The sequence below is a fragment of the Trichogramma pretiosum genome, unplaced genomic scaffold (genome assembly GCF_000599845.2).
Source record: "Trichogramma pretiosum strain Unisexual culture from Peru unplaced genomic scaffold, Tpre_2.0 scaffold2, whole genome shotgun sequence".
Taxonomy (NCBI): domain Eukaryota; kingdom Metazoa; phylum Arthropoda; class Insecta; order Hymenoptera; family Trichogrammatidae; genus Trichogramma; species Trichogramma pretiosum.
This window is the reverse complement of record NW_019641687.1, coordinates 4,349,414-4,377,274: the sequence shown is the minus strand read 5'-3', so window position 1 is coordinate 4,377,274 and position 27,861 is coordinate 4,349,414. Positions and strand designations below refer to the sequence as shown.

Below are 27,861 nucleotides of genomic sequence, written 5' to 3'. Positions count from 1 at the left end.
GTAGGACGTCGATAATAATACGGTTCGGGCGCCACCGCGTCGCAGCAGTTACCACGCTTATAAGTACAATTGAAACTCTTTTCGAGTTTTGCGTTGACAATGAGCTATAATACTCGACGCTCCGTCGACCCGAGAGAGAAAAGAGAGACAGGATATCTTTCTCTCCCTTTGAAATACTGCATGTGTGAGTTCGTGTGTAGTATGAATTTGCGTTACCACTCGTAACTGCGTCTCGGTCAATATAATACACTTTAAAAGGACTTTAAAATCAATCGTGAAAAATTCTTAAAAGCTACCATTAATTCTGTTAGAATGTCCGTACGTCAAGATATTAGAACGTTTACAAAAAAAGTTGTTCACACTTTTTCAATCTGGACCCTCGATTTGCACTAATTAAATCGAGCTCGGAGAATCGATTTTGATTTACTTATCGGCCTGAAGAAAGTTTTTTGTTGTCTGGCCTGAGGTATTGTATAAAATTACACAATTGTATAAATTGTAAAAGAGTTGCCATGACTTTATTTTGTGCTTCTAATCGACCGAAAACAATATTATCTGTTCAATCAAACATCATAGTTAAATAAATTATATATTTTAAATTATTGTGGAGGATAGTTAATATGAGAAATTATCACGGCATAATTATATTTTGATGACCAGATTTATATTTCGTTTTATTTCATGTATGCCAAAATTTCTTCCCTAACTTATTTACATGTTTGCTTAAAATTGAGATTTTTTAGTTAAATTATATACATATTAAATCATGATTATCAACTTGCAAATCCGTTGCAAGATTACAAAAGTATTTTTGGTCAACTGAACATAAAAAATATGTTACGGAGAATATCTTTATGTACATGTAAAATCACGAAACAAAGTTATATACATTAATAAAGAAAAAGTTAAAAAAATATTAAAGCATTCATAAGTGCAAGTTAACTCTTCATCAAAATGGTTTGAAAAGTACTTGATTATAAAAAACCAATTTGTTAAATTGAAAATTATATTACTACATTTTTATTTTTGATTTTACCTAAAATTTCATTTGATTTAATCTTGATTTCTTCGACTATTTCTTCATTGCTCATATTATTATTAATTTTACTTCCGTTCGAAAGTTTACCTAAAACATGGATTAAAAATTCGCGAATTAATTTTCTGACGACGATAGCTATGAAAGCTCTACCACAGATAGGAAATTTCTTCAGAAAATTCTTATAGTTTACAATTTCGTAACATTTACGAAAATCCAGTTGTGTGTTTTTGATAATGTACTTCAGCTCACGCTCAACTTCATCTTTAGAAATATTTTTAACAAAATGGAGGGTAGTTTCTGTGACATTTATTTCTCTACCCCATTTCTCACACATTTGACGGAAAAATTCACAAGTTGCCGACTTCACTTTAAATTCGCTATACTCATCCACTTTGAGAAATTTACCAATTCGTATGTACATTTTTTTCATTAGGTCCAATGACTCGATCATCTGTAAATCTTTTTCAACGATTGATAAGCCCACTTCCATCGCATTGATCTTATCCGTTATGCTTCTAATTTGAGGTTCCATTAAATATAGCACCAATTTCAAGTAGGTCTCGACAGACAATTTTATATTTTTTTCCTTCAAAAGTTGTAAAATGCACAAGAGATTTAAATTTTCATTCAATTCAAATGGTTTTGCCAAAGTAAATTAAGCTGTATTCTTGCAGAATGTTTAATTAGTACCTCGAACACATCAAAATAACGGAAGTCTAAAGCAAGCTGTAGTGCTTGGTTTTTATCGTTACGATCTATAAGGTTTTGGTCGTGCTTCAAAATGAAATCTATTATCTTCGCTCCTTCAGGGGTTTGATGATAATTTTTAATGATGTAGTGTAACGCGCTCGGGTTGGCAGGTAAAACAAATTTCAATCTTTTTAATTGAAGTTCTATGATTTTTTTGAGAAATGATTCTTGAGGAGTAGTACGATACTTGGTTGTTTGTCTTATTCTATCAATAGCTTTGACCAATAATAACGCAGGACTGTTGCCATATTTGTCTCTGCATTTGACGTCGCAATTTTTCTCGACCAGTATCTTGATCATTGCCAACTTTTTATCTGTTCGGTCGAATATCGTTTCACACGTGTCGTCGCATATCCAGTGCAAAACTGTCCAATTTCTTCTCGATTCACGTATATCAGGGTCAGCTTTGTGTTCCAAAAGATGTTTTACAGTGTCTGTCTGCATTGCTCGTACGGCATAGTGCAGAGGTGGATATGGTTGTTGATCCGTTGAACCATTTATATTGACCTTTCGTTTTAAAAACATATCAATTACTTTTATGTTACCTGTTTGGCAAGCAATATCAAAAAGTGATAGCCCGAAATCACTGGTACAATTTTCTCCCTCATATTTTAAAAAAAAATAATCAACAGCTGCATCAAATTTCATTTCCATGGCAATATGAATAAGAGTTTGGTTGAAGCTGTCTCTGTAAATGTTTAGACTAAAGCTAGCATCTTTTGTCAGAGCTTCGTTCAAAACTTTTTTTAGAGCCCATAATTTATGTTCTGTATTCGAGAGAATATTTTTGATTTTTTTTTTTAAACTCCTTCTTAATATCGTCGTCTTTGATTTTAAGATTTCGTTTTTTGTCTATAAACTTATTAAATTCTTCGATATTATCTGTTTGATAGGCAATATCAAAAAGTGATTGTTCCGATTGACTAATGTTGAATTTCATCTCCTTCGCAAGGTCAATGAGAGTTTGGTTGAGGCTGTCTCTGTAAATGTTTAGACTAGAGTTAAACGTTTTTGTATGAGCTTCGTTCAGCAATTTTTTTAGAGCCCATAACTTGAGTTCTTCATTCAAGAAAATTTTTTCGAATTTTTTTTTCAACTCCTCCTCAATAGCGTCATCTTCGACTTTAGGATCTCTTTCGTTGTCTATGAGCTTGAACATTGCTTCGGTATTACATTGGCAGGCAATATCAAATAGTGATAGTCCCAAATTATTGACATAATTTCTTCCAGTGTATTTTTTAAAAAAAAGGTCAACAATTGAACTAAGTCCCATTTCCTTCGCAATGTGAATAATAGTTCCGTAGCTGTCTATTGGTCCATTTAATTCAAGAGTCTTGACTTCAAAGAGCCATTCGATCAAATTTTGCCTTCCCGAGCTCAGAACTTCTCTGAGAGCCCATAATTCATCTTCTTTATCCGAAAGAATGTTTGATTGATTGTTATCGAAAAGGTTGCTAAAATCGTAAAAGTCGATTTTAGGTTTCCTGATCTCGGCCAAGAAACTTTCTCGGTTTCCCTGAGATCTACCGCTTACGGTCGAACGAATTCGCTGGGATCTTCTAGGTTCATTCATTGTGAGAACTGAAGAAAAAAATTTAATTTACCCTACAAAAGAAACAGTTTACGATGTATAATTAATATATTTTATAGCTAAAAACCAAACAAGACAAAAAACAAAAAACAAAAAAAAGGGAAATTCTCATGCACGTGCGATTACGCAAGGTCAGCTTGGAGCTGGTGAAGCTTTCAGGGTAAATAACATACCTTGAGGAACTGTCCGGGAGCCAGGTCTCGATAGCCGACAAAGTGCTCACATCCGAAGATGCTGATGAAGAAGAGCAGCACCAGTATGATCCAGGTGATGGTGATGATGACGCGATTCTTGGTTCGCCAGCTGCGATACTTGGCGGCGATCTTGACCGAGCAGAAGCGGTCGACGGTGATCAAGAATTACTCACAAACACTATTTGATTTGGAATAAATAAAAGGACTAACTGAAAAATCGTACACACTTGCGCTACCCTCTATTTATAGATACGACAGCTAAACTGACTCAAATTCAGACACACATTAATGTGTATAATGTCAATGTATATGTCAACAACAACAACAACGACGGCGATGATTTGAATGACTGACTAAAGATAGTATACGTTGTACGGAGTTATACGTTTGAGATATTGCGTACATTTAAAATTTTTAATCGATTTGTATAAAATTAAATAATGACGATGAAATAACAGCTATGTATTTTAATAAATTAAATTGTAACTGCGTGACGATTAACCCTAATATCAAGATGTATGAAAAAATATCAGCATTTTCAGGGACATAGAAAAGTTTAAGAATAGAATATCGGTATTATGACACAAAGTATTACTATGTACTTTATAATAAGGTGGGTGTTGGAGGGGACAATATTATACGGCGAAACGCCTAACTTTTCTATTTCAAGACTTACAGATAGTAAGTAAGTTACCCTACTTATTTGAATTTTGCACTATTACCAATGCAAAAAAGCAGTCGCATTTGAATAAGAAATTTCGCAAAAATAATCCACAACTTTTGCACAAAGTATGCACGGCGCAGGTATTTCAAATAAGAGACACATACACGTTTAACTGTATCAGGGCACCATATGAAGTAAAAGCAAGGCGATCGCGCATCGGTCCTTAAAATTGCAAGACGCTGACTTAATGATTCAATTAGAATAAGATGTCTCTTTGCAAGTAAGATGGAGAAGCTGTTTCGGTATGTATATTAATATACATAGGCACGCCAGTATACATCTAAGACCATCTATATCAAAGTGCAAACGGCGATCAAGCTCATTTCTATAAAAGAGATTTTCTCGTACGATCGGCTCTGGATGCGATCGTGATCGATGTAGATGGTATTCTACGATCTATGAGCGAAAGATCCAGCGATGTATCGATGGGTACATTGCAGCAGGGCCTTGTCCGCACATGCACACGCAAACACACACATTCGAACCGGATTGAAAACTTCGACGATCTCTTTTCTTTAAAGCGCGCACACATGCGCGAGGGTCACGTTGTTCCTTCGGAAGACTTGTCGTTCGTTGTCTCGTCTACTTATATAGATTTTTTTGCCTATCTGGAACTTGCACGATGTGATATTTTTTTCATTTTACTTTTTTCGCGTATGAAAGTCATCAGGTTTTCTAGTGGCATCGATGTTTTTAAAGTCGTAGTTCAAATGGGCTGCTGAAGTTGCTCATACGTTTAAATTTCGTAATCTCAATGGTTTATGAGATTTCACAATCAGCTCGTAATGTATTTTTTCTCGTGATTGGAAAACGATATGCGATTCCGTTATCGATAATAGGCAAAGTACCGCGGGATTTCAGATACCTACCTTCCCGACGTCCATTGTCAAATCACAACTTTACCGCAACAGATGGAGAAGTTATCGTTCCCTCGCGGTGCGGCCATGTTGACGATGCATTTTTACACCAAGTTCTGCAGTTAAACACTCGGCTTGAACAGTTATTCGTTTTGCCTGCATCGTCCTTGCGATCAAATGCTTCTCAAGTATCCTTGCCAACGATGTAGTGCCTCTACATGGAGAGGAGCCCCAACATTTTCGAAGACCGACTAATTCTATCAATTTGTATGTACGTATCTTTGTTTTACTCATTTTAAATACCCTTATAATTGCATGAACAAAAGCTCTGCATTATCGGCAGTTGACTTTGTAAACACGTGCATCTATTCGTAGTATTTATCAATTCTACGATTGTCAAGAGTATCCCATTTTCAATTGTTGGAAAAAATGTGGCGTTTCATTCCTATACGCCAATAAATCTTTTATTTTGTAATTGATGATTCACGGCGAAACTTGAAGAGTGCGAATGATTGTAGGCGTCTGGTGTGTGTTCATACACATTTGTTGTATCCAAGCAGCAAAGGTCATGCACCTCCTACCAATGCGCAGGTGGCCCACTCATATATGTACGGCGCTTCGCCGATTAACTTTCGAACGAGCAAAAAGTTTTGATCAGACGTTTTTACGATGTTCTAGCAATAGGTGTCACGATGTTTACCAAGAAAATTTGGGACATTTTTTTCCTTCTGATGCTTGATATATTTGCTGACTTTGCGATAGCGTTCAATTTTTCAACAATCAATTTGCCGAAAAATCATCTCAAGTATTATTTCAATTCGTTTCCGGCGTTGGAAAAGGAGTGCTTAAGTGATCCAGAGTGTCCTTTTAAGGTAAAAAATTTGCGTTTAAAAATAATTACATTTATTAAAATTAAAATTAGTTTAGTTTCAAATTAACGACATTTTTTCGAATTGGCTCGACGAAATTTATTCATTTTAGTCGCACTTGGATCAAAATGCATGTTGGGGCTATGAGCTAGGTTGCGATGCTGATAACGCGTTTTCTAAGGCTCGTTGTCCAGGTGATCATAAAGGATGGGTCAGCTCCAAGAATGCGCAACTAAACACTTTTTACGCTCAAGGAGATTTCGGATACATTCGTCAACAACGTAAAGAAATGACGATGCTGTGCGAACCTTTGTTTATCGTAAGTAATTATTTGCTTTAAATTCATTGCTGAAAAAATTATATTTATGAAATGAAATATCCAGGACGATTCATCTTTGGAATGTTCCGAGCACATGCGATTTTGCCGAGGACGAAATATCATGCTCAACTTTACAAGTTTAAAAAATAGAAGTGAACCTCTGCGGTATAAAATGGATGTTCTCAAAGAAGGTGAAATTGGGGGATACTGCACGTACGTATAAAAGTAAACTACTGTTTATTAAAATATTTATTCACAATCTTCTACTTTTTTACAGACTAGATAAAGATAAACTGAACGCTAACGCAGATCACATAAGCCCTCTGCAATCTTGGGGACCGGAACTGAGAAATTTTCGAAAGTTGTCTCGGAAACCAATCCCATCAGGCGATTGCGACGTTGTTATTGAGAAACCCACATACATACTCAAAATTGATGCAGGTAATTTTATTTACAAATGAACCAAATTAATGTACTAAACGAGAATTTAATTAAAACAATATTTTGATAATATACTGACTTTGCAGCCGTAAATATGTACCATCATTTTTGTGATTTTTTTAATCTCTACGCGTCGTTACATGTCAATCTTTCACATCCAAATGCATTTAATACAGATAATAACATCTTGATCTGGGAAAGCTTCAAGTAAGAAAGTTGTGCAATAGTTACGGCGCTAAAAGTCAACTAGAATTACATGAAAGAAATTATTGTTTTTAGTTACCGATCGTCATTTCAAGACACCTTTCAGGCGTTTACGAATAATCCACTTTGGGATTTAAGAACTTTCAAAGGAGAAACAGTTTGTTTCAAGAATGTGGTTTTCCCTCTGCTACCTCGCATGATATTTGGATTGTTTTATAATACACCATTGGTAACATACAATATATGGCCTGAACTTTTAATTTAATGAAATATATATAAAATTAAATTCACTTTAATGGGCACAGATTTATGGCTGTGAAAATAGCGGGCTATTCGCAGCCTTCTCAGATTTCATACTTCATCGACTTCAAATACCACTTCATGAAAGAAATAATACTAAAATTCGAGTGACTTTGCTTAGTAGAGAAACTCAGTATAGAAATATTTTAAATGAAGATGCCTTGGTGGAAGCCCTAAAGGCTAAACCTGAATACGATGTTCAAAGGGTATATGTTATTTCGAGTCTACGATAGTTAAACATTTTTATTGCTTATGACAGTTTTATTTCTTTGCAGGTGGTTTACAACAAAAATATACCGTTCAAAAAGCAACTTGAAATCACACGAAACTCGGATATATTTATTGGAATGCATGGAGCCGGTTTGACACATTTTCTATTCTTACCTGAATGGGCTGCTGGGTTTGAGTTGTAAGTTCAAGTGTAGTAACTGGTTCTTGCATTAGTATTAAAAAATAAAACAATTTTGTTATATAAAATTCATGTGTACAGGTACAATTGCGAAGATGCAAGCTGCTACAAAGATTTGGCAAGATTAAAAGGAATAAAGTACATTACATGGCAAGACAAGAGTAAACTTACGGAGGTCGATCCGGTAACAAAGAACTCTTAAAAAAATATGCATCACGCTTTTACAAATGTAGTTTGATGAAATGTATATATTTTTTTCTAGGGAACTTATCCACATGGTGGTGCTCATGCTAAGTTCATCAATTACAAATTTAATGTTGACGAATTCGTAAGGCTTGTGCACGAAGCTGAAAAACACGTGAGAAATAGTGAGTCTTTCAACAACTTCATGAAAGGTCAACATTTTAATCAAATTAAAACTCAAGAAAGCAGCGGGAATATAGTTAAAGAAGAATTATGACGTTTGTGAACGGAGGCGGGCGGTAATTATTTTCAAAAATAAATTTGTTTTGTAAATGCATCGATTTTAATCAGAAATTTCGCAAGTATTGCAATATGAAAAATATTTTCAATGAGACCTAGAAAAATAAATTAAAAATAATGATAACAGGATAAATTAACCGAAAATAACCGCCGTGTCTCCACATTAGTTTTAGTCACTGGCGAAGCACGTAAATAAATATATAAAGGGATTTGTAGATCCAGGAAAAAAAACTCTATTCAATTTTTACGTGCTTTGTCATTCCAGTGTAGACTGATAAATACTAATCAAATGTATGAAAATATTAATGATAATTTTTCCAAGACTTCAAAATACTTTGTTTGTTAAGTAATAGTTATAGGTACAGTTTGAATGAGTGATAGCACTGATTAATTTAATACTCATTGTTATATATATTTTTTTTATAAATATACAAATTTTATACAAACAGACTAGTATATATATTAATTACTACATTAAAAGTATTTAAATATTTAAGTTTAAAATATTGAAGATTATATAACTGTAAAACAAAGTCTATTCTACTATTTTTTTTGGTAAGTCTGGCCTATCGGTTAAAACTTTTTTTGTTTTATAACGCAACATTACAAATGTTATATTAACGACCATATAAGTCAGAATTATGCTCACAGCCTGGGGATCTGTTACATACCTAGTTTTTATACTTAAATTAATCATACCAGTCATAAGATTAACGAATAAGAAAAATAATAAACCATTATAATTAACAGCTTCAAAAATTGCTAAAGTCTTGATTGTGTGGCAGTCTTCCTTGACATTCAAATCATCTCGTTTTAATTGCTTTATTACCCTTTTTTTGGCCTTATCTTTTACACAGCCACTAATACATTCAAGCAAAACTTCTATCATTAATAAAAATGTAAGTATTAATGTACTTAAAGTAAGTACCCAAGCACAGTATCCAGAATTAGCTAATCTTCTTGATACTTGAAAGTATTTTTCACAGTAGTACGTAGCTATAAATGCAAAATTAGCTACAATGTAGAGTTTTAGAGATAGAGACATTGATTTTGTATAACCAATGTGAAAATCATAGCCCCGAAATTTGATATTAAAAATCAATTGATTCTCTGAATATTGAAATGATGTATGGATCATTCTTCCCAAGGCAATTCCAATTAGGTACAAGCCAACATAGCCAGGGATAGATACCCATCCTTCTCTATTAGCAGAAAGAAAGTTGTCTCTTGGTTCATCACTCATTACCCATTCTTTGAGCCCTTGGGTACTCAAAGCATACTCATGCATTCCAAGAATCCACAAGCCAGTTAACAATGAATATTTGTAAATTAAATTATGGGCCAAAATTCCAGTGAAAAGTCTAACACATGCTAAAGTTAAGAAAAAATTCCAGTGCACTCCATATTCGCTCACATGTTTTTGATATCCCAAAAATTCAACAGCAAAAAATCTAGCTGCACCTAAACCTAACAATGGTACACAATCTTTTAAATATTTTGGTACTCCTTGTGATAAAGAATACTGTATATTTCTAGCTTCTGGAGAGGTCAACGCATTGGCAACTATAAATAATCCAACTCCAGCATCCATTAAACTGTATCCATAAGTTTCTGTTTTCATGAATTCTGTTGGGAAACAAGAAAAGTCAACAGCCAAAATACATATTGATGTCATGACCATTACTAATGCTCTAAAATTGGTGATAAAAGATATCTTATCAGATTTGCCAGATTTAGATTCATTAGATGTTGGAATACTATTCGCTGCATTGTATGAGTACTTTGGTTTCTTAGCTAATATAGATATAATATTGGCTGCTGAAAGAATAAGGAATATCTGTGATATGGCCATAGCTTTATCATGTAAAACAGTACAACATAAAACACATGGAACTATTGTGACACAAAATTCAACAACTATTCTAGCTTGAAAACTTAATTGTTTTCCAAATAGAGTGATGAATGTCAAAGTTAATAAAATACTGCATATACTGGGTAAAATAGTAAAAAGAACATCTCCAGCTGAACTGCCGTTATGATTTGATACAGAATCTTCCATGTATTTTCTATAAGTATGATAGTCAACTTCTGCCATATTTTTAATTTTTATTTCAATTTTTATTCTTATGCACTTGACACTGTGGTTAGGTAGCACGAAATAACTATAAACAGTAACTGAATGATAATTCCAAAATATCAATTGGTTGGAGCTAAGAAAAAAAGTACAAGTTATTTTTAAATTGACTTCCTATAAGTAGGCGTTCGAAATGTTATGACAACAAATTTGATACTGTCGAGGCAATATTTTCGTTCTGCTTTCTTGCAGACTGCAGCGTTCCAATATCAGTCACCGGCTCGCGAGTCGCGGCTGCTGAGTGCTGACTGCTAACTGCTGACTGCTGAACATTGTTTTGTATTTTGCGTGTATGTACTCATGAGTTTGACGGTTATGTGGATTGGGGGTACCACATAGATATGTTATCATAAGATCATCAAATACAATATTTTCGAAGATAAACGATTACACCGCTACTTTTTTATCATTTTTATCTGTTTATCTGCTATTTTGAAAATGTCAGTTTTTTTTTTTTGTATCAAAAGTTGATATAGTAAAAATGATGAACGTGAACTTTTCAGTACACAAAGTTTGCAACAATAAATGATTTTAATTTTCAGATACTCAAGATAATAAAGTAAAATGTCATTGGGCAATGAATATTCAAGCCATGAAAATTTTTCAGCTAAAAGTCAAATGAAAAATAGTCATGCCCCTTTAGCAGAGCGAATGAGACCAAATGAATTGGATGACTATGTCGGTCAATCTCATTTAATAGGCCCTAATACTTTACTTTGTAATTTATTAAAAAATGAAGAAATTCCAAACATGATTTTATGGGGACCTCCAGGTTGTGGAAAGGTAAATTGATAGTGTAATCTATTTAAAAATATTTTCCATTTTAAATTTGAATAACTTTACAGACTTCTTTGGTAAATGTCATAATGAAACAAAGCAAGACATTTTCTAAGTATCCAGTAAAATTTATCAAGTTTGCTGCCACTACGGCAGGTATCAATGATGTAAAAAAAATAATATTAGATGCTGAATCTTATCTAAAAAAAGGTGGAAAAACTGTGGTTTTCATGGATGAGATTCATAGATTCAATAAACTGCAACAAGATGTGTTTTTGCCTCATGTAGAAGAAGGAACGTTTATACTTATTGGTGCCACTACAGAAAATCCATCTTCTAATTTAAATTCAGCACTGTTGAGTAGATGCAGAGTTTTTGTCCTTAACAAATTGACAAAAAATGATTTACTTCCCTTATTGTCAAAGGCAGTTGAAAAACTAGGTGGCAAAGTAATATTGAAAAAAAATAAATATGAGCAGTTTGGCACAATCAGATTTTTAATTCATAAAGATATTCTTGATTGGTTGTCAGAAGTATGCGATGGAGACGCAAGAGTTGCCCTTGGAGGTTTGGATACCACAGTATCTCTTAAAGTTCCTAAAAATGTTGAAGTTAATGCAAAACCAATTACAATAAATTCTAATGACATAAAAAAAAGTCTAGAGAAAATTCAAAACTTTAATGGTAAACAAACAGATCAAATGAATTATTTACATAATGCATTACACCACAGTATTAAAGATAATCAAGAGATGCCAGCTTTATACTGGTTAGCAAGATTAATTCAAGACGGTGAAGATCCAGTTAATATTGCCAGACGTTTAGTGAGAATAGCAGGAGAGGATATTGGTCTTTGTGATGAAGAGGCTTTGAGTAAATTTAATAAATTTCTTTTATATTTAACTCATAACAAATATTTAAATAAAAAACATATTTCTTTTTTTTTGAATATTCATAGGTATGTCTTTAAATACTGTTAGAGCTTGTCAATTGATTGGTTTACCCGAAAGCGATGTAATTTTAGCACAGTGTGTGGTTTATTTAACAAGAGCAAAAAAGTCTGAGAAAATAGAAGGGGCATTTTTCAAATGTCAAAATAAAATTGAAAACCATGTAGGACCGCAGCCTAAGGTTCCACTATTTATAAAAGATACATCAGGCCAAGGAAAACTAAGATCTGTGCTTGGTAAGAAATATGCATATTTATAGTATCAATAAATATTTAATGTTAGAAATGAGATTTAGATAAATATAATAAATTAATGTGTATATTTTTTTAATATAGGTAAGGGTTATCAAGAAATAAAAACTCTTGAAAATCTGAATAAAAACCATTTACCTCAAGGCCTTGAGGATGTTGATTTTTTTGTTTAATACTGATTGAATATTTATCATGTATGTATCACTAAAAATTGTTGAAACTTATTTTAGTACTTGAAGACATTTTTTAAATAAAAATTTATTTTCTAATTGAATTTTCTCTTTGTATAAAATAATAATAATTAAATTAACTCGTAGCAAACGATTTTTCAAAAATCGTTAATTAGTTAAAAAAAAAAAAAAATCGAGTGTGATTTGAATTTTCGCTCGCTGCGCCGTCGCACTGATTCACTAATACTAAAGTATAAGAAATTTCTTCTGTTTTGTGACAAGATTTTTGACGGACCGTCATGAGACATTGCTATTTAATGTAGATTTGCGTTATATCCTAAGCAGACGTATAAATGTTAATGTGATTTTCGTTCATGTCGAGTGGGAGTTACTCATCATTGATGTCATCGTCATCGTGAGTGGGATATTATTGCATATATTGATGTTGCAGAAAATACCAGACTCGACTGCTATTCACATTGTGACGGGTCTTTTCCTCTGTCGTCAGTCTTCCAATGAGCATACCACACTAGAATGTGTGGTTAACCTCTACATTTTAACAAGCAGACTTAAGAATTTCATCTCAAGTTTTCGAAATCGTTTAATTGGTTATTGACAGTTCATCAGTAAGGAAATAAATTTGTCAAGATGAAAGTCTGGATGTCCGAGCACATTTTTAAGTGAGTACTAGTACTAAAAAGCACGACAGTGATATTCTCAAAGTGTATATATTTTTTTAAATTGATTTGCCCTTGTGAGAAATTTTAGTTAATTTTTGTGTAAAGAAACATTGTTGGAACATGTGACATGTGTGAACAGAACATCAATTTTTAATAAAAATTCTAAACAAATTTTATTGTTTACAGTCATCCCTGGGAAACTGTAGTGGCAGCAGCATGGCAAAAGTACCCTAATCCTATAACGCCATCAGTACTAGGTACTGACGTTATTGACAGAAAAGTTGTCGATGGCAAATTAAAATCACTTAGGCTAGTTTCCAGTCAATGGGGTTTTCCAAGATGGACCAAACCAGTAAGTATCTTTTAAGAAATACGATTTGAGTGAATTAATTTGTAGCAGAATTAAAATGAACTTTTTATTAATTTTAATGTAAAACCAGTTACGAATACAGTTTGCTGATTTCATAGCATTATAAAAATTATCCTTATCTTTCTCAAAGCTTCATCTGACACAAGTTGTACATTTGTCACATATTTTCATTCATTTTAACTGATTCTAATTAAATAAACTCTTAATTAATGATTTCCATTGCGACTTACAATTTTAAAACCAAACAAGTTTGATCGAGTGAAAAAAGAGGCCAGAACACTTTGACCAAAAATAGAGCATTTCAAAATACCTATAATAACAGGAGATTGTCAAATTGAATTTACGCTCATAATGTGTACAAGTCTTAGATAAGCCATCGTAAAGAAGATTATGTAATTTATACTTTTCTTATCATCATTTACTTAATTTAGATAAAAACTACCATCATTGTTATGTAATTGTTGAGAATTTCTTAACGAGTCTCTATTCGTCTAATTTGTATAACTATTGGCTATAACATATCTGTCCATGATGTATTTCAATATATTTGAAGTTATCTCAATACAGACACAAAAATGTGTATTGCACAACTTATCTTTTCATAAGTATTCTTGATACATATTAAAGACGAAACGTCACTGCGAATTGCTTTCACCCAACCTTTAGCTCTATACATCAAGGTCGAATTTGTATATGAGAAAATTTGCCGGTACGATACCGATGTTATATTGAACACGTGAAAGTTGATTGCCATGACACGTGCCAGTACAATGACAGTTGCAGTCATTGTCTGATTGAATGATCTATATGTATCTGTGTAATGCATATACCCACTTGCGAGTTTGCGCGTACACGCTAGCGTCAATTTAGCTGTGTTTAAAACGACATTTAAAAGGCAACCTCAGCATTAATTTCAATGGAAAATTCTCGGGACAAAAGTTCATCTCTTTAAAGGCTCGTTCGTTTGAATCCTGCTTCAAATTCTACTTACACTTTCCGGAGTTTGCTCCGGCGGGAGCTTTTTCTAAGCTTCCATCGGTGCGCGCGCACGGAAGCATTCGCGCAGATTTGATTCTATTCAAATGCAAGCTCGCATCATTTTGCCCACGCGCAAATTCGGTGTTCCCTCCTATTCTCGCTCTAATCTCACTTTCCCATCTTCTCGGCGTCGCTAGCTGAAAAAACATATAGCGAACAAGAAATTTGAGAGACACTTGTGCTGTGGGAATGACAAAACATCATATAACGTAACTTGTATCAACTTTCATAATAAACGTCGTTGAGCGTCTATATATGCGTGTGCGAGCGGCGACGGTTTTGGCGCACATCCAGAAACGTTGCCAAGAGCTTCGACTCTTTCCTCGAGTTTGTACTATACTACCGGTGTGGATGAAAAAGATTTTTTTTTCATTCAAGACATTTGTAGATATTGTATCAATTTTCTTTTTCTTTTTTTCAAACTTGTATGAAAAGAATTTTCAACGAAACATGTAGAAATTTTAATGTTTTCATAATATGTAGGAAGAAAAAGTTGCAATTTATTGGCTCTTAAGGGTGCTTGGCGGAACTATAGGCCAGCACGATAAGGAAAGTCTACAATGTGAAAATCACTAATGAGCAACTTTGCCCTCTCACTTTCTCTCTTACCCTCACACTTTGTGATCTAATGGTATTCTGATTGCTTGGGTTTTTAGTGTCTTATAATTGCACTTCGCTAATTGCCATATCAATTTGAACTTATATATTATATACATAGCATGCGCCGCAGCATCTCGTCTTAAAGCAATTGCTTGGCTTTATTTATTGCATTGATTAATCGACGGATTGTTTCTGTGTGTTACAGCTGATAGGCGACGCGAATATCTGCTACGCCAGCGAAACGAGCGAGGTCGATCCAGCACACCGACAAATGGTTCTGAAAACGAGAAACGTAAGTACAGGATGATTAGCGCTTCTCTTTACCGCCGGAAAATGAGAAAGTTAGAACTTTGAATAATTGAGGCGTTGCGGCAGCGTCGAGCGGGGGACGCGCGAATGATTTTCGAGAGCGACTCTCGCTCGGGTCGCTTTGTTGTTTACCCGCGCGTACATATACCTTCGCCCGATTTCTGTTTACTCAATCAAGTCTGCGCGCGCTAGACAAAAAAAAAGCGCAAGAGGGCATAAAAAATAATCATTGCCTCCCCCCGCAGATATGAAGCGAGAGGGAGAGAAAGGATAGGCGAGGCGAGGAGCGCATTGTTGTTCAAACAGAGAATTTGCCGCGCGCGCGCATATAACAAGGCAAAAGAGAGATAAACCAACAGCAGAGCGCAGAGTAGCTCCGAGCGGAGCAGAGCACACCATTGCGGCTTATACAATGAATATTCACAAGCTCGCGTGGAGCGCGCGCCACCGTCGCTCTTCGCATCCCCGAAGATAATCTCATTTGAAAGTTCAATCTCTCTCTCGCTCGCTCTAGCTGATACGAGTATATGCGCCGTGTATACATGTGTCTCAATTTCCATCAGCGTATAACACAAAAACTCATTGTCAGCGCGAAATATTATATATACGCGCGCGCGCCGGAGGATTCAACAACGTCCGAGTGAATTAGATTAAACGTCAATTGAAACGCCAAGAGAGATACGCGCTTTGTGTCGTTGATTTTTTACTCGTTACACGGCTGCGCTTATATTATATATATGTAGTGCGCTTCGCCCCGTGCGGCGCGCGTAGACGCGATTCAAGATTGATATTGTATCTCTGGTGACACTCGCCACTGACATCGTCGCCGCCGCCACCGCCGCTCGTCCGTCCGTCCGTCCGTCCGTCCGTCCGTGCACACATGCAGCCCCCTACACACACCTATGCCAGCTAGCGCGCAGCGGCTCAGATGAACGGATAGACAAGCTTGATCCGGGCTATATGTTATGCATGTGTATCTCTCTATATGGACACAACAAGCCGAATCTGTCTCATCCTAATTCGTGCTTCACTGCACTCTGCGTCCCGTCGCTTGCCGCTCTGCTTCTGCCGTTGCCGCTGCGATATATCGATTTTGGTCTTGCTCGGGCAACCAGCCTACGCGAAAGAAATGAAAAATTTTTCAACTAGAAAATTATCTCATTTCTTCATGATCTTAGCTGCAGACCGTATGGATAAATCCCTCTGATTTAAAAATAAAAAAAAAACGGATATACTTCCAAACGGTTCATAAAATTTTTACTGCCACCCCCTGCGCCCGCGCGTGATATAGGAAAAATTTCTCTCTCACGCTCTTCTTTCATACGAGGAGCATCTCGCACGTGATGACTTCATACACATGTATGGAGGTATTTCATAGGAGCTTTGAACCTGTGTTATACATACATACATGGACTCTTTTGAAGAGGTAAATAGCGTGCGAGAAAGAGAGAGCGAGTAAAAGGGGAAAGGGTCATATCCTAGAAATCTTAAGTTTAGAAAGAAAAAAAAAAGGAAAAGTCGTATAAGCGACGAGCAAAGGCGAATAACTATATATACACTTTTGGCAAGTATATATGTTTTCACGGGCAAATCCGTTTTGAAATGAGATTTTTTTATGACGTATATAATACAGTATAAACTTGTGAGTAGCTACTCCTTTCCTATTTATATACGCGTGCGAGTTCTTAGATGCGTTTACAAGGCTCATCTTTCGACTTTTCTAACCGGCATCGATCGCGCATCGAATGCTTCGTTATATTCCCGCGGCGTAATGTTTCACACATCGACGAGGAGAAAATCTGAAAACTTACTCTTGCGTGTACTTACCCTCTCTTACCGAGGCAAAATAAAATAGAATGAAATGAAAAAAAACCGCACATTCGGATTTTCGACTCTCGGGAAAAATCAGTAGCGAAAGACGCCACTGTGTGTTTCGTATTTCGCACACGTATATTCCTTCCGGATCGTAGGATTTATTCCGAGATCTCTACCTTTCTCCGCACTCCGCTGGGAGGGCACCTTGTGTTATTTTTTTTTTTTCGTCCCCTTTCAAGTGTAAACCCGTCGTTTCAATGATTCGATAAAAAAAGGAAGAAATGAAAAATATGAATCTTCAACTTCATGAATGCATCGTGAAAAAATTGTGCGTTCTTAAAAATTTCTATTTTCGCGTAGATTGGAGTGTAAACGAAAGCCCAGACACGCAATGATTGATTGAAGCGTATACTTTTTTTATTAGTACAGAATATTTTATGAAGTATTCATTAATGAAAACGATGAGCGCGAAATATGCCTAGCTCGGCATGTCACAATTATCTCGTTATTATCTTCGTATCTACACTCGGCAACAAAATTATCGCAACAAAAAAATTCATCGAAATTTTGTCGATTTTCAAATGCTTCTATCTTGGGCTAGATTTATCGTATCGACACGCTTTTTTTTTTAATTTCTTGGAAATTTTGTCCTCTTTAAATCCATATAAATTAAGATAAGATTTGAGTTAATGTTGAGTTACCAGTAGTATTTGAGCGTGACCCTAAAAATTACTGAAAAAAAATGACTGTTTGAACGTGTACCAGTACCACAGTGATTTTTTTATCGAAATCTAACATACACCATCGCAAAGTGCTCTTTTCAACGAGTAATTTAAAAAAAAAAAGACCTCTCTACGATTTTTTTAACGCCCTGTAGGTCGATTTGAAGGTACGGTTTATGTACGCAAAATGACCAGAAAATCGTCTTGATTTCAGGTAAACGGGGGATTTTACGTACTTTAAATGGTATCTTCAAATCGACCTACAGGGCGTTAAAAAAATCGTAGAGAGGTCTTTTTTTTTTTAAATTACTCGTTGAAAAGAGCACTTTGCGATGGTGTATGTTAGATTTCGATAAAAAAATCACTGTGGTACTGGTACACGTTCAAACAGTCATTTTTTTTCAGTAATTTTTAGGGTCACGCTCAAATACTACTGGTAACTCAACATTAACTCAAATCTTATCTTAATTTATATGGATTTAAAGAGGACAAAATTTCCAAGAAATTAAAAAAAAAAGCGTGTCGATACGATAAATCTAGCCCAAGATAGAAGCATTTGAAAATCGACAAAATTTCGATGAATTTTTTTGTTGCGATAATTTTGTTGCCGAGTGTATTTTCCGTATGTCTTTCTGTAATTAACGTATGTTTCCTTTCAACTGTGGAACAAAAGATAATCAGAAGATATCATGCCTATACATATCTGAATAATTATCCGTCTAGGCTATCATTTTCTCATAATTTTTGAAGAAAATCTGATTAAGCAGCTGCAACAATTGAGTATTGCTTGATTTCATCCGTCATTGCTTTATTCGTGAGAATACTATCCTATAAGAGTGGTATATGCTATATATTATGTGTGTCTGAATCAATATTCACCTACTCATTTTCCTATCTCATACTTAATTTTACAATAAAGAGAGAGAAAAAAGAAGACAACTTTTTATCGCTTCGAGTTTCCGATAAATATAGATAATTTCTCATTTCAAGCATCGTTTAAAAACTAGGCAATTGTTACACTTCTATATGTATTCATGTAGGAGCAGAAAAATACAACTTGCTCTCGCGTTTTAGAGTGATGAATTTTGAATTAAAAGTAAAAAAACTTACATCGATTATTGATGTTTTCGCATTACTGCACGCGGCAAAGCCATTCTTTGGAAATATACGTAAGCGAATAGTCGAGGAAAAAGAGACAGATTCGCGTGCAGAAAAGTGCATTAGCCTTTAGGGAAGTGTATCGGCGATGATGAACGAGCAGTGCAGGTGATGCGAAAGAGAGATGGAGAGAGAGAGGGAGTCGCTGCCGCCACCGCTGCCGCACGAGAGAAAAGCTAAATGGACTCTAACGTCCGATACATCGTGTCACGCGAAAAGGCATTTTTCAGTGAGCATGTGTATTTTTATACGTGTGTTACAGCCGCACATAGCCCATAGCTACCTCGCAACAACCCCTGCCTCTCCGAGCAAACGCACACGTATAAGCATTCGCCATCATTTTTCAATTTAAAATGCGTTTCGGTGCTGGAGATACATCATGCATCTGGTGGCTGGGCTCGTCTTTGTATCAGTCGCGTGTATGATAAACTGCACAGCCTCGAGCAAGACTGGAGTCGCTTCTTCTACTTTGCAAATGAAAAAATTGTCGCGCGCCGTACCATTCGCAAAATCTTTTGAGCCAATGGGCGAGAAAGGGAAGAGGGAAAAGCGATTTCTTCAACCTCGCGATAAAAATTGATCCATCTACCCGATTACCCTCCATTTCTCGTAGCGGCGTGTGTACTTTTTGTGTATGAAAAATTATAAACTTTTACGCAGGTACGTTTGAGTCATCGTTTGAAAAACAAAATTCTCTCGCGACATAGACAGAATTATTTGAAATCGATCGAAATAAAGCGTGCCAGTCTCTTGGAGAGATGAAAAATGATATACGTATAAGACAGAGCGTATAGAGCCAACCGATGTCCCAGACACGAGAACTTGCGGAGACGAGCACGTGAGCCGACGATGATGAAATTTCCTGTCGATCGCTCTTCCATCTCCTTTTGATTTTTCCTGCTCCCCCGGCTTTTCTATCCAATCACAAGTGGGTGTGTGCGCGTGCACTTATATACATACCAACGCACCAAAATAAAGGATCGTGAGAGAAGAAAAAAATTTCCCCCGTTCCACCAAAACGCAAATAATCCCGAACGATATATTATTCTCGGATAACAATGGTACGCCCACGCGTGTGTCAATTCAAAGCTGCGCGCGGTGATTCAACTCAATTTCCCAACTGAGTCCTCGAAATACTTTGGAGCACTCGTCACATGCAAATGTCCTTCTCCGTTCCTCTCCCTCTCTCTCTCTTTCTCACACCCATCTTTACACATAGCCTAATCGTGAATAACTATCCGGGCGTCTGTGTCGGCACTCCCTAACCAAACGCTGAAAATTTCAAGCATCCCATTAAAGTTTTAGCCGCGTGCACGCATGGCATCCTAAGCGTAATCGTCCTAGACGTACATAGTTCTGCGCTTGATATTAGATCGACTGGTGTATGATTGTGTGTGTATGTGTGTAAGAGTATATGGGTGTGTGGTTGTGTGGTTTAAAGTGCGGACGCTTCAAGTAAGAGAAAGACCTCAATTATGTCTCGTCTAGCTTCAGACGTTATCCATGCTAATTACTTGATCGAAAACTCGTCTCTCAAGCGTACATCCGATACCACAAGCACAATCGTCGAATATATTGTCGGACTAGTATCAATTCCCATACTTGATGCAAAAAAAGACGGTGATAATTCAGGCGTTATTTCCTAAGCTTGTTCATTATTTATTTTTATTATTCATCCATGCAGTCGTCTATTGTGATGTTGAAAAATATAGTAGACCATCGTCTACTTTTCCATACATAATTCGTTCTCTAAAATTGTCATCCAGCCCAGGCAGGTCTGTGTACTTATTAATCGATTCTCCGGTTATATATATACTCAAGAGCGGCAGGCGGTAATTAAAAGCACACACGCGCGCGCATCCGAGAAGTTAGTTTGATTTAGACACTGCAAGCTCCGATGCAAGCTCGATACAAGTGAATATCATATTTGCAGAGGATGCGTGTACGGTCATATGTTTATGTGTGGTTAACAGTAAAGCAAACGAGATCCTCTCTAAGCGTCGATGACTGATCGATTCGGTCCCCCTTCGAGTCTCGAGAGTTCGGTAAACAGCCACCGAGGCTCACGTACGCGCGCGCTCAGTATTTTTCAATTAACCTACATTTCTAATTTGCCCGCGTTTTGATTAGAATTAATGATATTACGAGTGCGCCGTGTTTTTTTAAGTGAGCCGACGAGCTTTTTTTGCAACTCGTTATTTTTGTTGCTGCGTGAGATGAAAAACACAAACTGCGAGTTAAATTAGTTATGCAAGGTGTGTGCATGCCCAGACAACAGCAACCAAGTTTCTTTTATCCGCACTTATCTTCAAGCTCAAAACGTCAACTTTGCTTTAGGTCCCAGGACTACATTTAACATCTTCTACGGCTTTTTTTCAATGTTTTCGACAAAAAGGAGAAAAAGAATGGACGCTAGGGTAAACATAAAAAAAGTACGAGAGAAAAGTATGATTTTTTTGCGAGAACATAACAATTTTTTTTCTGTACCTTATTCCGAAGCTCTTTCCCATGCTGCAGCGCTTCATAGTAACGCTTCAGAAAAGAAAGGAGTGACAATGGGACAAGCTAATGCGCCAATTAAGACTCAAAGTTTTGCTCTACCCTCTCTCTCTCTCTCTCTCTTTCTTACATGAATTTTTCAGTCCCTCGTACTAGTAGCTGCTCGTGTTCTGTGGAGGCTAGGAAAACTCGCGCGGAACATTGGATGACAAACGAGATGAAAATTAAAGTTTAAATTAGTTTGGCCTTGTGTGTGCGCCGCAAAAGAAGAGCTAGTAGTCATTTTACATGGCAAAAGTGTAATATTCTCATCTATCTCTGCGTAAGAAGGAGAGAGAGAACGAGAGAGGTGGGCCGTAAGAGTTATTATTGCCAGGACACAAAAATCATGCAACTTTTCGATAAAAAGTTTTCACTAAAAGAGAGATGCTCGCGCGCTTTTACGGCCAGTGCAACTATGTTTTAATTGAATGCGAAACCTTTCGCGCCTATATCGCATGCGGCAGCAAGCAAATTTATGAGAAAGACGAAAATTACAACAATGCGGTCCTATGCCGCAAAGTAATTATGAATAATAACGCTTAATGGAGCCTTGAATTATGTGTTAGGCTGTCTAGCTTTTGGAGAAGGAGGGACAGAAGAAACGGGCGCGGTTTTAATCAGTAAAACTCTCTTTTACATCTCTTTCATTTTTTTTTCTCTTGGTGAATAATGATTGCGATAACGAAGTGCGCATCCTGAAAAAACTTTAATTTTTTCTTTCACCTCCATTTGCTCGTGCGACATCTTCTAAGCGACCAAAAAGTCGCTTAATTTTAACTCGCCCGTGTAAAAAAATCTTATCGTCAAAAGCATTGACGTTTTTCGATCTTACGGTACTCTGCTGCAAAACAATTTTCCATTGACTCAGCGCGTCACACGAAGCGCGACAAAGGGCTTACATGCGCGCGCGTCCGGCCCGTAGTAGCAATTAGTGCTTTTCGCTGGCTTGCTGCACATTTAGGGAATGGAAGTGAGAGAGCCGGGTAAAAAGCCGCGCAAAGTCTGCATACATCGTCGTCGTTGTCGTCGTCGTCGTCGTCGTCGCCGTTGTGCGCGTATACACCAGCCCAGCGACTTGATTGCCAATAAATGAACTGCAGCCGCAGGCATTAATTTCGCACTGCGGATTCAATTGTACTCGGAGCGCTGCAGTTATATTCACAAGCTACTGCAATGCATAATACACTGGAAATTCACCCTTCTACATTGCTCCTTTTTTTCCTGCTGCTGTCTGCGCAGTTTTCGAGTTTGTAATGTTCGAGCGGCGAATTTACCAGCGTGAAAGTGCCTCTATCATATTGATGTGTATATTTAAATGGTAACAACTTAGAAGCTGCGCTGCATCATATTTGCAAATGTAATTACATCGACCTGGAGAACTTTTCTTTACGCGCTTCGACGTGGCTTACATCGCTGCCAGCAGCAGTTAAATTAAAATTCTCGTTAAAATGTAAATAAAAAAGTGTACATTTCATTTGAAATTTTTTTACACTATTCAGAAAAATGCCGTTTTTAATTTTGCTTACAATTTTTCGTTGCCCTCATTTCTACCGAAAACTTGATGAAATTCAGACGTATACAAGAATCTCCAAAAGAGGAGTTGTGTGTATCGTTTCCAAAGGAAATCGATCGTGCCAAGCACATCCTAAACGAAACATACTCGCGCACATAATATACTTCACGCCTGCAACGGTGCAAGCGTGTAATTATAATACACATTGCGAGTATATAGCGGCACTTGCATAATTAATCCGTCAGATTTCGTACTTCATAATGTATACATTTTAATTATATATTTAAAACGAGACTAGTCGTAATTATTAATTAATCGGTGATTCATCCTACGAGTTAAATTTGTCTGTTGCATTAGTTTATCAAGCTATTTATAATTTCAACCGATTTAGTATTCTGAAAAGTGTATTTTTACATTTGATAATTTAATTTCTACGTTTTTATTGTTACAGTTGACCTTTTACAATTACATCACAGTGGATGAGACAGTCAGATACACGCCACATCCGAAAGATGATAAAAAAACTTTGCTAACACAAGAAGCAGTCGTCAAAGTTCACGGCGTCCCGCTCACTCACTATATGGAAGATCTTTTGGCGTCGAAAATTTCTTTCAACGCAAGCAAAGTAAGTTCTTGGTTGTTTTTTAATTTATTTTTTTTATAATTTTTTGAAGAAACACAGATGAATGTTAGTTAAGATATTAATTTATTCCGAATAATCCAATTTCAATAAAAATCAAAAAATCTGTAGTCACAATTAATATTAACCCACTGAGGGTTTCGGTTTTGGATGTGTAGGTTTGGGCGACGGCTCGTAATGTATATATTTAGATAACCACGTCGTCCAGATTCTTAAATCGGTGGCCCCACTCGGGAGCTCGGAATTGAACCCACACTTATCATTAAAACTCAACACCCCTACTTGAACTTTATGTTCATCCACGAGTGGACCTCCGGAATCACCCTTTAAGAAAATAAATGAGCTTTTTATTATGACGATTTAAAAAAAAATTACAAATATTTTTCACATTCTTTACATCACAAAAATTGCTTTCTCCTTGCAAACATATCATTCCTTTCGTGGCTATAACGACATATTTAGAATCTCCCTCCCCATTTTCATAAACGTAGTCTTTCCATTCTTTTCTACATTTATCGTTGTTATAAACGTTCATTTCTGCAAAATGCAAATATTCTTCTGGTTCGTCTGCATCGACCTACAAAAACCATCCTTTCAAGTTGTTATCTGTTCTCAACTAAACACATCATACCTTCTTCCATCCCCAACCAGTGAAAGTTAAAACTTGTCCATCGTCAACTACGTGATTTGCTTTTGCTAATTTAATCGGTTGAATTTTATCGCTGAAAGTTATCTCTTTCTTCAGTTTGACCAATGCAAGATCTCCGTAATAAGGTACATTGTCCTAGAATAATTCCGCGTCTCAATAAATTTTATATTATATGTCTGAGGTCTCACAAATGATTCATACGTGTAAACGATAATACGGATTGATTAAGATTTTTTCGACGGCATGTCTTACACCCCTGTTATATTTCAAATTGCGAGATCCGACCACAACTTCAATCTTTTTTGCATCTAATAATTCTCTGAAAAATATATTAGACGAATTTTTATTATTAATTGCAATTGATGTAGCTGATTTTACTTAATTGCCTACTCTTCTTGATTTGGATAAAAACAATGTGCAGCTGATAAAACATAATGTTTATGAACTATGGAACCTCCACAAAAATGCCCAACTAATTCATGTTGCAAAGAAGCTTGATATGGATAGATTTTGATAGAATTCACTATACCACCATTAATGATCCTTAATTTGGATGCATTGCAGTTTAAAGCAGAAAAAATCGCAAGAAAAAAAACGTTGTGGTACATATTTTCTATGTTGTCTGAGCTATACTGTCCGTAAACATTTATATTTTTGTAATATCAACATTCGTGACTAGCTATTTGCGTCACATTTCGTGCAGTCCATTAAATCAATTTTTTCAATCTTGAAAAAAAGTCATACTAATTTTGCAAAGTAAAATAACCAGAAATTTTAAGTGTATAACTTTTACGAATTAAAAAATTTGTTTATAAAAGTATAGCATATTTGACACTACTATTCATATCTATAATTTAGAATTCATTTTTTCTTTAAACATTTTTTAATGAAAATTTTATAACAAATTTCAAACGTATTTTTCAGGGCAGACAAGCAATCGAATGGGTGATTTCGAAAATCGATCGAGAGGTTCAAGATCTCGCCAACAGTGCGGCCAAAACTGCTGATGAGTTGATTACAACTACGCGACATCAAATCGACGACATAACATCCAAGACGATGCACACAATGGATGAAATTCAGAGCGCGGCGAAAAAGTCGTTCGAAGAGGTGCACGATCTCTCGAGCCTTCCTCCGACTGCGTCGATGCCAAAATTATAGCAGAGATTCCGTACTAGTTTCAATCTTTTCAATTAAAGCCTTGCGTGCCCCCCACATACGCTTTTTTCTCTCTGTCTCTTTCTTAGAAGGAAAGTTATTACCGAAGCGTTGGGGAATTGCAATTTTCTCGTTCGAGGAAGACGACGATAGGATCCTTGGGATAATGGCCGAGTGTCAATTTCGCGACTGAATCTCTCTTTTACCGAGTACACACGCATACACCCACTCTAACACTCATGCACTCATACGAAGGCTCGGATCATTCGCGTCAAATAAACGTACTCGATTGCTCGCGAAAAAAAGAGTTTTTTTTAGATAACTAAATTTTTTATTTTCATTTACATGTATACATTTTAAGTGAAACTCTGATTCTTGTCAGTAATCTATTGACAATTTTTTGTCATGATTAAACCATGATTTGTGTGATGTTTCTGAGCCCTCTCTACATCCACATCAAAATAGATAGACATGAAATGTTTTAATATAAGAATAAGAAGAAGTAATGAATTTTCATTTATTATTGAATTGAAAACTATACAACTTTTTTTTTAATACCGAGACTCGAGATGATTACACACAAATGAACAAAATGCGATATTGATTCTGTGAAAAGTAACAATATTTATAAAAATTGACGTTATACAGTTTGATGCTGCGCATACATAACTGTAAGTTCGTCTAGTTTTTCAATTATGCAAACAATGAGCTGGACAATCTCCTTGATATTGCAAACAAAGTAATAAACTATATCTCCCAAGGAAAACTTAAGTTTTACTTCGAAACTAAGATTTGTAGATAAATAATCATTGTAATGGCGATCAGGCTAAAAATCAAGCATATTGTGACGCTGTTGAACGTTAAGGGCTTGGTTTAGAGTATTTTCTCGTGAATATGAATTAGTTAATGATTTTAATCATTTTTACATCACGTCACATGCTTCGCAAATTTGTATCTAAGAATAATTAATTTTAAATGTACACTGTTATCATCATTAATCAAAAGCTGGAAGGAAAAATCATGAGATATTGATAAATAACTTTGTTTAAAGCATTATTTGAATGTCGTGTCGTTAATGAATTTATAGAAAAAATTTCGCTACATGTAGCGTTTATAAAACCGCGAATCTATATTTTAAGTATTAGCTAGCACGCAAAGTATATTAGGTCAAATTTTTTAAATAAAACAATGAAATTGAAAAATGTTACGACTGATTTATGTATAACATAGTGTAGCGTCGCTTTTTACGATGCATTATTCGTTTATTCAATTCAATTTAATTTATTGTTGTAAAAGTACTCTATACAGTGACTCCCATCGAGTTGTATCGTAATAATGAATAATTTGTAATAAATATAAATCCTGTTGATTAATGTGCAATGAAATTTCCTGTTTTCGTTTACCTAAAATTATTCGAATTATGCTAAAGCTTGGACGTTTTTCGCGTGCGCGCCTGTAAATCGACACAGTACTCGAGCGCGAAACAGGCCACGCGAATACACGCATGGTTGATCGCTCTCGCTCTCTTGGAGCAAATCGATTTCTTGAAATACAGTGTAACATACGCGCATGGGGGAACGGCGATTGATTCTGTGCAATTTCAAAGTGCACTGCTGCTTCTGATGCTCTGGTCATTACAAACTCCTCTCTCATTCACGCTCTCGGACACCGTTCTGTATATATGTATATGGGGCAAATTTCCTGAAGTGTCCTAGCGCTCTGCCGCACGGCATTTTTTGTCCGAATCACTGAATTTCTAACTCACTGTAAAAGTATCAAAACGCCCCTCAAAAAAATAACTAACTAATGATTTTGATAGGAAATTTCCTCAGCTTTCTGATGGTAAGGTCCGATTTTCCGGAATTTTCCATTTTTACCTCGGAAAATGCAAGTAAACATTCAAACTCGAATATCTCGAAAAACGCCACTTTTTTTGAGTTTTTTATTGTTTCAATCGAAAGATGAGGTCTTTTTACATCGGATATGGTAGTTTTCAGAGTGTATTTTTGATGAAAACTAAGGAAAATACGGGAGGTTTTAGTTAGCGCTCGGCCGCTCGACGCTATTTTCAGCCTTGCGCGGCTCGCTGTAACTTGTAACTCGCTCTTATGACATTGTGATTTGGCTGGAAAAATTATTAAACATATGGTTTCGATAGGAAATTTTCTCAGCTTTCTTATGGTGTATTTGGATTTTCCGATAATTT

General features: G+C 35.9%; 5 protein-coding genes across 10 annotated transcripts; 3 read left to right on the top strand and 2 right to left on the bottom strand.

The window, feature by feature from the left end:
- Positions 1–1,557: 1,557 nt before the first annotated feature.
- LOC106658799 lies at positions 1,558–3,862 on the bottom strand. 2 transcript variants are annotated; one of them, XM_014380920.2, is made up of 2 exons: positions 3,554–3,862; positions 1,558–3,370 (listed from the first exon to the last, which is right to left on the bottom strand). In XM_014380920.2, the coding sequence occupies exon 2, from the start codon at positions 3,360–3,362 to the stop codon at positions 2,550–2,552; it is 813 nt and encodes a 270-aa protein (XP_014236406.1). In that variant the 5' UTR covers positions 3,363–3,370; positions 3,554–3,862; the 3' UTR covers positions 1,558–2,549. The 2 variants fall into 2 exon arrangements, with proteins under 2 accessions (XP_014236406.1, XP_014236405.1); XM_014380919.2 differs by having other exon boundaries at positions 1,558–3,394; positions 3,554–3,856.
- A 1,140-nt stretch (positions 3,863–5,002) lies between these two features.
- On the top strand, positions 5,003–8,630 carry LOC106658613 (EGF domain-specific O-linked N-acetylglucosamine transferase). 4 transcript variants are annotated; one of them, XM_023461410.1, is made up of 12 exons: positions 5,003–5,426; positions 5,674–5,746; positions 5,840–6,027; positions 6,137–6,343; positions 6,408–6,556; positions 6,621–6,784; positions 6,871–6,991; positions 7,064–7,217; positions 7,294–7,494; positions 7,564–7,697; positions 7,779–7,881; positions 7,960–8,630. In XM_023461410.1, the coding sequence occupies exons 3-12, from the start codon at positions 5,848–5,850 to the stop codon at positions 8,155–8,157; spliced, it is 1,611 nt and encodes a 536-aa protein (XP_023317178.1). In that variant the 5' UTR covers positions 5,003–5,426; positions 5,674–5,746; positions 5,840–5,847; the 3' UTR covers positions 8,158–8,630. The 4 variants fall into 4 exon arrangements, with proteins under 4 accessions (XP_023317178.1, XP_014236116.1, XP_023317177.1 ...); XM_023461411.1 differs by having other exon boundaries at positions 5,295–5,426; positions 5,834–6,027; XM_014380630.2 differs by lacking the exon at positions 5,674–5,746.
- A 65-nt stretch (positions 8,631–8,695) lies between these two features.
- On the bottom strand, positions 8,696–10,525 carry LOC106659177 (uncharacterized protein At4g17910). The gene has a single exon (XM_014381583.2). The coding sequence runs from the start codon at positions 10,273–10,275 to the stop codon at positions 8,716–8,718; it is 1,560 nt and encodes a 519-aa protein (XP_014237069.1). The 5' UTR covers positions 10,276–10,525; the 3' UTR covers positions 8,696–8,715.
- On the top strand, positions 10,526–12,489 carry LOC106658554 (ATPase WRNIP1-like). 2 transcript variants are annotated; one of them, XM_023461412.1, is made up of 5 exons: positions 10,526–10,604; positions 10,857–11,097; positions 11,160–11,964; positions 12,050–12,277; positions 12,377–12,489. In XM_023461412.1, the coding sequence occupies exons 2-5, from the start codon at positions 10,879–10,881 to the stop codon at positions 12,463–12,465; spliced, it is 1,341 nt and encodes a 446-aa protein (XP_023317180.1). In that variant the 5' UTR covers positions 10,526–10,604; positions 10,857–10,878; the 3' UTR covers positions 12,466–12,489. The 2 variants fall into 2 exon arrangements, with proteins under 2 accessions (XP_023317180.1, XP_014236044.1); XM_014380558.2 differs by having other exon boundaries at positions 10,541–10,754.
- Positions 12,490–12,795: 306 nt separating this feature from the next.
- Positions 12,796–27,040, top strand: LOC106658707 (protein slowmo). The gene is made up of 5 exons (XM_014380787.2): positions 12,796–13,142; positions 13,329–13,494; positions 15,356–15,442; positions 23,660–23,833; positions 25,422–27,040. Exons 1-5 carry the CDS (start codon positions 13,111–13,113, stop codon positions 25,656–25,658), a joined length of 696 nt encoding a protein of 231 aa, XP_014236273.1. The 5' UTR covers positions 12,796–13,110; the 3' UTR covers positions 25,659–27,040.
- Positions 27,041–27,861: the final 821 nt, after the last annotated feature.